General features: G+C 47.9%; 1 protein-coding gene across 1 annotated transcript; it reads left to right on the forward strand.

Annotated features, from left to right (window-relative positions):
- Positions 1-8,132: 8,132 nt before the first annotated feature.
- Positions 8,133-9,934, forward strand: LOC138064649 (growth arrest and DNA damage-inducible protein GADD45 gamma). The gene is made up of 4 exons (XM_068928205.1): positions 8,133-8,343; positions 8,457-8,558; positions 8,655-8,868; positions 9,258-9,934. The coding sequence occupies exons 1-4, from the start codon at positions 8,291-8,293 to the stop codon at positions 9,366-9,368; spliced, it is 480 nt and encodes a 159-aa protein (XP_068784306.1). The 5' UTR covers positions 8,133-8,290; the 3' UTR covers positions 9,369-9,934.
- Positions 9,935-10,442: the final 508 nt, after the last annotated feature.

Below are 10,442 nucleotides of genomic sequence, written 5' to 3' on the forward strand. Positions count from 1 at the left end.
ATTAAAAAAAAAAAAACCAGTCATGCCTCCCAGTGTTTCTGAGGGACTATTTAACTCGGGTGTAGTGACAATCTCCTGATGTGTGTTATCAGCAATCCCCCCCCCCCCGCCGTGAGCTGCTTCGGGCTGTCCTGCTCAACTCTCTGTGCGATGTGAATTACAAAGATTTTGGCATCGGCGGGCTGGCCATCCCAGACATGCAAGCTGTGTGCCCTTGCAGCTCACCGCAGCCTGAATTTGGAATGGGCAGTGACAGTTACAGGCTCAAACCCAGCGAACAGGAAACAAAATTCCTCATCAGCCTCCGGAACAGGGAACTTTCTTAAAGACTTTCCAACGCAAGTGTAATAAGTGGAATTCCACAATGACAAAATTTGACAAAGGTAAAACCCTCAATGCATTACGGTACTGCAAACAACTAGAAAATGTCAAAGTCAAACCAGTCCTAAATGATGCCCAGGTCTGTGCTCTTACAGGCTATTCCTTTCCACTCAGATGTGATACCAGCCCTTCACCCCCCCCCCCCTTCTTTTTTAACTATTTTGGTCTTTTACATTTGGGATGAGACAGGCCCTCTATCAACGAGAAAAGAGGAATCCTAGAGTTAGTTAGACTGACTAGCGTTACTAGGCAGCTTTTCTACAGCTGAATTAAAAGTAAAATAATGGTAGTAATTAAAATGATAGTATTGTTAGCAAACTAACAATAAAAGTTGTATTCGGAATACCAAACACTATCTCTTTAGCTTTAGGTGATGCTTTGTTTTTTTTTGTTTTCAGGCCTTACAATGCACTTTGTGGGTTTTTTTTCCTTTTTTTTTTTTTTTTTTTGGAAAGGCAAACTACATTGGGTTTCTGGGAGCATTATTTGGTATAGTACTGACATTTTGAACATACGCATGAAAAGAAAAAGTGTGCCCATCAGTAACTCCATCAGTGACTTTCCTGGTGTAGATGGTTGGACAGGAGATAAATATCTTGTTTAGAATATGAAAGCCAAATATACAGAGCTATATCAAGACATTATATGTGACTATCTTTAATTGAGGCATCACATAGCTTAGATAAATGCAGAGGAGGAATCTAAGCAGCTGTGTAAATAAATCATTCGCTGGAGGAAAAAGTGCTTGAACTTGCAGAATACCCTTGCTTAATAGTGTTAGAGAAGGCAGATCTGCTGGGGAAAATAGCACTGTGTTTTGAGGTGAGAAGCAGACGAAGGAGCCGTTTCACCCAACTGATTTCAAGGATGGTCACTCGTGTCCTGATCCCAAACTTCCAGTTATGCTGGCTGGCTGATGCTTTTAGCTGATGCCTAACCGCAAGGTGTCATGGACAGTGATGTCTGTTCACAGTATCACATATGAGCTGCCAGGTATTTGAAGCAAAATAAGGCAGAATATGCAGCGATCCTCCACTGTGAATTGCTGGATGCAGTATTTCTTCATTCCCCTTGGCCTCTGCCGTCCTTGGTTCTTCCTCGAAGAAGGCTCTCACTCACTCCAAATATTTGTTTTTAAAATTAGTTCTTTCAACCTCCCACCTATATAAGAGGAAAGAGTTGACTAATAATAGCCATCCTCTTCAAAATGTCTAAAGCAATGCTTTATTTTCTTAGAGCACGAGAGAAACGTTCACCTCTTGTTGGGCAGATGCTTCTCTATTATTAGGTCAACATTTCTGGTTTCTTGCTTTTATTTTAAGGAGATCATCTGCAGGAGGAAAAATGCATTAGTGTGCATTCAGCAACACTTACAAACAAACTTTTCTGGCTAAGTCAGTGCGGTGTGCCATTGCCTATACAAAATTTCAAGCAACCAAAAATTAATGCAAGGGGTGCTTTCACCCTTTTTAGCTCAAAACGTGAACAGATGACAGCAATAAGGGCCCGTTGTTATAGTCAGGTCTATGTAGCCAGCTAACTGGTGTGCATTCTACATCACTTCAGTTGTATTCGTGCAAATATTCCATTTCTAAAAACAGTAAAACACTTAAATCAGACGAATATTGCTTCCATTCTCACAGTGTCCTTTTTCAGTTGAGACTTGCAATATGCAGGTTACGTTATTTAAAAAAGTGATGTTACAAAAAGTCTTTAGTTGCTGCTTTTTTAAAGTTAAATGTCTCTGTTTACAGATCTTGGACATTTGATCTTGGCAGCTGCCATTTCAGCGGCAAAAGTGTACGAACAGCGTGAGCTGCCTGTCTTATTACGCAAAGGGATCAGCAGTGTTTAGTTCACTTCTCTTTCCCAGGGGGAAGGAGATAATACAAAGACAGGGGGCTCTATTGCTCTGATGGGAAATACACAGCTTGGGTTTAGCCTGCGGAATTGTAGATGAAGGCTGCAGGGAATACAGCTTCTAGTTTCCCTAAAACTTCTAGGTTTTGTAGAGAGATCTGTGAGATGCAGCAGCTGGAGAAAGACGCTTGTCAGGTGAACACGTGCAGACAAAAGGGCTGCAAATTTGGAGGAGTGGATGGAGGATTGTAACAGGAAGAGGAGGAGCACTCATAGATTTGTAAAGACTTGAGGCTGGGGGGTACTCAAGCTACACTGAAAGGGCTAAGAAATCTTGATGAAAATGGTCTTGTGATGGGAAGTCCAGGTATGCAGCATGAACCGGGAAATCACCAGACGGTGGCAATAGAAGGGCCCCACGGTGGGCTGGTAGTTACGCTTGCTCTCTTGACTTCTCTGATGCGTAAGGTTTGGGTCTCCTTTTGCTTAAGCTGAACTGTGATGTTTGAGTCCACTGCTCTTCATTTGGATATGCATTATGAGTTTCCTTACTTAACTAGGACAAAAACGTGTTTGTTGTCCGGTTGGCCAATCTGCAGTTGTATCTGTCATATTCTATTTAGGTTACTTGCCTTCGCTGTGATTGACTAGGCCATTATTTCTCTGTTCCTCTTCATCTGACTTTTTTATAGTATCAGTTTCTTCATGCAGGAAATACTGATGCCATTTTTTTAAAAAAAAGTTCATTTAAAACATTAAGGATATAAAAATAACTGAATCTAGGTATCACATGACTGTGGATTAGTAATTATTTTTTTTGTAGATGTAATAATTTAGATGCCCACCAGAGGTCACAGTTTTACTTTGAATGCTGCATTTCACTCCGATGGGTTTGCTGATGCGCTAAGGGTGCCGGTAAACAAAGGTTTGTAGGCTAGCCTTTTTATGCTATGGAAAACATGATTAAGTGCCACTGGCATTATGCTAGTGCTGTCAAATGTAGTGGCAAAATCCATTTATCCAAGTTGGAGTACTGTTGCCAAGTCATATACCCTCCTTTGTCCCTAGAATGGCTTCAAGCACTCAACAGCTGATGCTCCAGTGACTGACTGTCTATCAGCTTTCCAAAAAATGGATGGATAGTATTGACCTGTATTTATAGAAGTAAATTTTGATGTTCAGTATTTGGCTCAAAAGTATATTGAGGACACTTAAGTCCACCTAAGTGTGCTCAGGTGTCCCATGATAATGGAGGATGTACCTTCCACTTTCAGATGAAAACTTGCAGCACCGTTACACAGTGGTTGGCAGTCAATAATGCTGAAAAATAAAAAGGATATCTGATTTCTTTTTCTTTTTTTATGGTTGTATTAAAGTCATAGGAGGAAATGACCAAGAAAATGAGTATCAGAGCCTGGCCTCCGCCTAAGCTGGAGTTGTTCATCAGACTTCAAAGGCATCGTGCCAGTGGAGCATGATGTCTCCCAGAGTGGAGAGGGGACTGGGACAGGCAGGGCTCTCCCCCCTGCCCTGGCTGACACTGGCTCCCTCTCAGCTTGCCAGTGGCTTTTCCTTCCGCTGTGCGCCCTGGCCCCGGCTGCCCTTGCCCTTCTCCCCACCCGGCCCCTGCCCTGCTCTGCTCCTCGTGCCCTCCCTGGCTGTGAGGATGGAAACACTCGGTCCCCAGCGCTTCCCAGGCACATGCCTTCTCCTTCCTCATGGAAGACAAAACCTCCCGGAAACGCAGCCTTTGCTATGCCGCGGGTCTGGTGTCGATATAGTCACTTGACATAAGCTGGATCAAGCGTCTAGTGATGTTTTGAGGTCCTCGGCACTGTACGTGCTACGAGATTTTGGAGTAATGGAGCAAGCCCAGAACTACGATGACAGGAAGCCCTAACTCGAGTGCCCGGCTACTGAAACATAACTGTGTTATGGCCAAGGCTTTTTTAAGCCAAAACTGGGAGGCTGCATGTGAAGGGGTTAATATTTTTGCATAAGTTCGTTTATTACTTACATATGTATATACTACTACATAGGCACTGTTACTCACTATGAGATGCTTTCGCCTGCTAATTTGGATCTATTTTAAGTAACTTTTATTTTCACTGTAACGGGAAACTCATTGAAGTCATAGTTGCAATCAGCATCTTTCAAAGCACTGAATCAGCTCTGGATTTTCCACCTGTTTCATTGTGCGTTGAAGCTGCAGTACATCATAAATAGGCTCTGCAATACCCCTAACAGATACATTAATTAAGTTTTTAACATTTAAGGTGGCTACCCGATTTCACATGAGATCTGAAGCAGCTATTTATCACTCTAATTATTCTTCTGCATTCCTGCTCATTTATTTATTTAGGGAAAAAAAAAAAGGAAAAGACTTATGAAGCATTTTTTCTTTTTGAATGAGCTGTACACATTATGCTAAGCTTCATTCTAATAAAAGTGGATATAATTGCTATATCAGAAATACAGACCTAAAAATAATTTTCTGAAAACTTTTCATACATTTTTAAAAGTAAATGAAGTGAGAGTTTATGCCCTGCTCAAGCAAATTCAGTGTAGGAGGAATGTCTAGGCACGTCAGTAGAATGAAAGAATCGTTAGACTTGAGAATTAATAGTTAGAACAAATATTTGCTTCCTCATTTCTGAGAACTTAGTAGATATCAACAGAGAAATGTTCTCGAAGAAGTCAGATGTATCTGACAGACCCTGCTGTTGTCATCAATTTAAAATGGAAGCTCACTGCAGATGACTGCAGGGGCCTGATGCTGTCATTTATATTAATACCCAGGACACTAACTAGAAAGAACTGGAAGGAGAAACACAGCCAACCACTAAAGTGCTTAATTTGAGGCATACTCATGAAATTAGGGTACTCGAAAAGGCTGAAAACTATTGAGTAGACAGTATATACCACACACTGTTAGTGTCAAAAATCAAATAAGAATTTGTAAGCCATGCACCGCTTGATCTAGGATTCCCAATGAAGTACTAGAAAGGACATTTCTGTAGTCTGGACTTAAATAACACAACATATTTAAAAGGGAATGATGTAACTTCAGGGAAGGCAGCAGTGATGGCAACAGGTTGCAGAAATCTTTGTAAACTTCTGGATTATATCCAGCTCAGGCCTGCAATAGATGTGACGTCTACCTCAAGGTGGCTCTCCATGGCCATTATGAAATGACTTGGTGCTGGTCTCAAACTGTTACTTAGGGGAAAACAAATACTAACTGGTAGCCTAGGCGGAGATGTCAGTGACTGAAAAGACATGTAGACTCATCTATCCAGTAATATTTAGACCTAATCCATTCACCATGGGAAAATCTGCTTTACTGTTGCTTGGTTTTCTGACAAACAGCTTCAGATCTAAGCTCAGCAATCATATAAATTCCACACTAACTTAATTTTAAAAGACACACTCAAGCTTAAGTGATAAACCAAATCAAATTGGTTTTAATAAAGCTCAATTGGAAAAAAAAAAAACATTTGCTGAAAACGAAGTTTTAAAATCTTAAACTGACAGGATCACAAGACAATTCAGACTCAGGAGGTCTCTAGCCCACCCTCCTGCTCGCAGCAGGGTCAGCCATGAGACCAGACCAGGGCTTTGTCCCACTGGGGGATCACTGGGAGCTTGCACAAGGTCCCTAGGCAATCTGCTCGGCTGCTTCACTGTCCTCATGGAGGGAAAAAGGTTTTTCTTTATATCCAATCTGAACTTCTCTTGTTTCAGCTTGGGCCTGTTGTCTCTCATTTGCCGTGCACCACTGGGAAGAGCCTGGCTCCATCTTCTGGATGACCTTCCCATAGGTTTTGGGGGGCTGCTGTTAGGTCCCCCTGGAGCTGTCCCTTTTCCAGGCTGGACCAGCCGTGTTCCTCAGCCTGCAGGGCAGGACAGCTACTCCAGCCGTCACCAGCCTGGTGCCCCTCCACCGAACTTGCTTTTGTTTATCCATGTCTTTCCTGTACTAAGGGCCCAAAACTGGACCCAGTATCTAGATGTGGTCTCACGAGTGCCGAGCAGTGTGGCATAGCCATATCCCTTGACAGCCGGGCCTATGCCCAGCTCACAGCCCACCAAGGCCCAGGATCTCTCTGCAGAGCTGCTCCGAGCGCTGCAAGCGTCCAGCCTGTGTTGCTTCAACGGGTTCTTCCTTCCCAGGGGCAGCATTTTGCATCTGCTTTTGCCGAAATTAAATCAATATTTCTTTTTTTTTGTTGCACTATTAGGATTTTCAGCTCTAAGTCGCGAAAAGAAAAATGCCATAATTACTCTTTACTAGCTACAGTGATGGAGGGAGTTAATATTAACAGTTTCTCTTTTCTTCTCAACAGTCTTCCATGATACAAGTAACGTGGGTAGATCATATACAGCAAAAAATCCCATATCCATCAATATGGATAGTATTTGTGCAATTGACATAAAATTAGTTTGTGTTTTTCAAAAAGGCAATGCACATTGACAATTAGGGCAGATAGGGTATTTAATGTTTAATTTCAGATCTTTTCAAGAAAATCTTTTCCTCATTGCTCAGTGAAGTGGTGTGTAAACCAAAAAGCCACAAGGTCGCGCAGTCCCACTCTCATCCTGACTCCCGTCCTCCTAGAACAGGTGTGTGTTTTGTCCTGTACAGATCTACCCCTTTGCTACAACAAGCAGAAAACAGGACAGCAAACATGAAGCGTTCTGAGAATTTGCTTCAGTAACAGCACACAGAGTTCAGCCCTGCTTCAGTCTGCACGTGTTGGCTCCTCTGCCTGGCAGAGCCCTTTTGGTACCGGGTGATTTTGTAGCGCCCCGGCGCGACGGCAGGACAGGAGAGGCTGCATCTGGCCGCTGCCATCCGCGCACCCAGCAGACAGCGCTGCGACTCCAGGGCTGCAAGGGCAGGTAAACTGAGAAGATAAGCGGTGCCAGGAGAACTTAATCATTAAACTCCTCGACCTGCAGGCCGCTCATAGCAGCCCTGGGCGCCCCGGGGCGGCTTCCCCAGCACCGGGGGAGCCTTTCGCCCGGCGCCAGCCCGCACTAGGTGCAAAGCTGACCTGGCACCATTTTGACACCATCCCCTGGGGCTGGGGCACCTGGCCCAAGCCGGGATCTGGGCAGCAAGTGGGGAGGCCTGGGCCCAGTCTGTGCACAGGGTGCAGCGCAGGGGTGACAGGCACAGGCGCATGGGAGCATGGTTTTGCTTTGGGCTGAAAAGTGGGGGAGACGGGGGGGCCTGTGAGGGAGCTGGTGCTCCTGTGAGGAGCTGGGAGCCCCTGTGAGGGAGCTGGGGGGCCTGTGGGGAGCTGGTGCCCTGTGAGGAGCTGGGGGTCCCAGGGAGACCCAGTGCCCCTGTGAGGAGATGGGGCCCCTCTGAGGGAGCTGGAAGTCCTGTGAGTAGTTGGGGGGCCTGTGAGGAGCTGGGGATGCTGTGAGGGAGCTGGGGGGCCTGTGGGGAGCTGGTGCCCCTGTGAGGAGCCGGGGGTCCTGTGAGGGAGCTGGTGCCCACGTGAGGGAGCTGGGGGGGGGCCTATGAGGGAGCTGAGGGTCCCCGGGGGAGCCGGTGCCCCTGTGCGCAGCCGGCCGCCCGCGGGCGGCTCGCCCCGCCCCTCCCCCACGCCGGCGGCACGCGCGGCGCGGCGCGGCGCGGCGGGCGGGGCGGGGCCGAGGCGGCGCGCAGCGGCAGCGTGTGCCGCCCCGGTGGGGGGCGCCGGCGGCCCCCGCCGCAGTCTGCCCGGTAACACCACAACAAAGGCGGCAGCCCCGCCGCATTGTCACGCCCGCCCCGCCCCCTCCCCCTCCCCACGTGGCCTCCCGGCACGAGCCAGCCCGCTCCTCCCCCCGGCGCGCGCCGTTTAGCATAATAATACCCCCCCCTCCCCTCCCGGCCAATGGGAGGCCGGGAGCCGCCGCCAGCTGCCGGCGCGGCAGCCGCGTGGGCTATAAATAGGGCGGCCGCCGGGCAGCCGCCTCAGACTGCCTGGAGACTGTGTGGCGAGCGGGGCGCTTGGATCTATTGGTGGCCGCGCGTGGGGGAGCCGTTGCCGTTATGACTTTGGAGGAAGTCCACGGACAGGAGCCTGTGCCCGAGGGCCACGACCGGTGCGTCTCGGCTGGGGCTGAGGGGCAGGCGGGCGCGGGGCTGGGGCCGTTGGGGACCGTTGCGGACCGTTGCGGCGCCGCGCTGACTCTGTGCCCGTCTCTCTGGCTTGCAGGATGCAGGGCGCCGGCAAGGCCCTCCACGAGCTGCTGGTGTCGGCGCAGCGCCGCGGCTGCCTCACGGCCGGCGTCTACGAGTCGGCCAAGCTGATGAATGTGTGAGTATCCCGGGGCGGCGGCGGCGGGCACTCGGGGAGGCGGGGGCCGCCGGTGCCAGCTGCGGGGCTTAACGCGCTGCTTCCCCCCGCTCGCAGCGACCCGGACAACGTCGCCTTCTGCGTGCTGGCCACGGACGAGGAGGACGAGGGGGACATTGCCCTGCAGATCCACTTCACCCTCATCCAGGCCTTCTGCTGCGAGAACGACATTGACATCGTGCGGGTGAACGATGTGCCCAAGCTGGCGGCCATCGTGGGGCCCAGCGAGGAGTCTGGGGAGCCGCGGGATCTCCACTGCATCCTCATCACGGTGGGTGTCCCCCGGAGGCAGGCAGTGCTCTGTATGTTGCTCCTGGGGCTGTGCTGGCTCTGCTAGCCTCTTTGCTGAGGGCAGGCAGAGGTTTTTGGGGGTTGGGGTGGGTTTGACTTACTGCACATAGCTAAATACCCTCATAGGCAAGGAAAGGGGACTTGGGACATGCTGCAGAGCAAACTAGTTGAGTAGTGTCAGGCTGTGTTTCTTGTAACTGTGGACCTCCCCTGTTGCTCACACGGGTGACATCTATTTCCTGCATTGTCCATAACAGGACAGAGAAGCCGGTTAAATACTTTGCTGCCTATGCTAATGCTTCTGTAAATACTGTGATGACTTCAGCTGGCAGGCTGTACTTATGGTGTGCAACTTTCTTCCTCTGGCAGAACCCAAATGAAGATGGCTGGAAGGACCCAGCTCTAGAAAAGCTGAACTTGTTTTGTGAAGAGAGCCGAAATGTCAATGACTGGGTGCCAACTATCACCCTGCCTGAGTGATGGTGACCCAGTGCACTGGGGAGGCTGAAATCTTTGTTGCATTCTCAATGTGGTGTTGGTTCACCGAAGTGTGCAACAAGCTGCTGATTCCATGGATTAGCCTGGTCAAGAGACTGGATTAAAGTCGCTCAGACTGGCACGCAGTGGGCTCTTATGGAGAAGAAAGGAAAAGACCAGCTCGCTCCAGCAGTGAGCCCTGGTAGGCTGCAGCAGTGGAGACGTTGACATACCATGGAACTGAAAGAAGTATTGCAAGTTTCCCAGTCAAGTGGAGCTGTTTCAGAAGGCAGAGAAGGTTGGGGGAAGTGGGCCAAAACTTATGGAAGGACTGGACAGAATACTGTAACTAGGAACTGTTGGTGCTGTCTACAAAACATGAAGAAAAGAAGGTTTCAATATTTGATGGACTACTAGAGACTGGTTACTGAGACAAATATACAAGAGACTTTTAAGCAGACAGACTTCAACAGGCCCCTGGGCCACTCTGCAGAACTGGTTTAATAATGCAATAATTTTTACTGGAATTGCTGCTATTGAAGCTTTCATAATAAATTTTTGACAATTAATTTCTGGGAGTGTCTTGCTTACTGGGTGGGGAAACATGTTGCTGAAATACCAGTGATGTCTCACTCATGTGCTGTGTTCCAAGGTATATTCCATAATAATGGTGTTATTACTCACATACTTTCTCTCCTGGGCCAACTCAATGAAGAGCTATGCTTTCCAAGTTGATAATTCAACCTTTTACTCTCTTGCAACAGCTGCTTATCGCAACAGCTTGCAAGACTAAGGACTGGCATACTTAATGAGCTCAGTTATTGTAATAGGTGGTCTCTGTAGTCTGCTGAAGGAACACAATCCATGTTAGAAACATGGATTTTTTTTCTTGGAATACAGACCTCCAGTAAATAACATGATTAGTTGCTAAATATGACTTACTAAGGCTTGTTCAGAGCTGCAGTGTTGCCATTTGACAAAAGCAGCTTAAACATGATGTGGGTCTGCAGAACCCAAAGATGTCAAAAACATCTACCGTTTCCTTTGATTAGAATGACATAGTTAATCTAAAACTAG

Source organism: Struthio camelus, chromosome Z (assembly GCF_040807025.1).
Source record: "Struthio camelus isolate bStrCam1 chromosome Z, bStrCam1.hap1, whole genome shotgun sequence".
In the NCBI taxonomy this organism is placed as follows: Eukaryota; Metazoa; Chordata; class Aves; order Struthioniformes; family Struthionidae; genus Struthio; species Struthio camelus.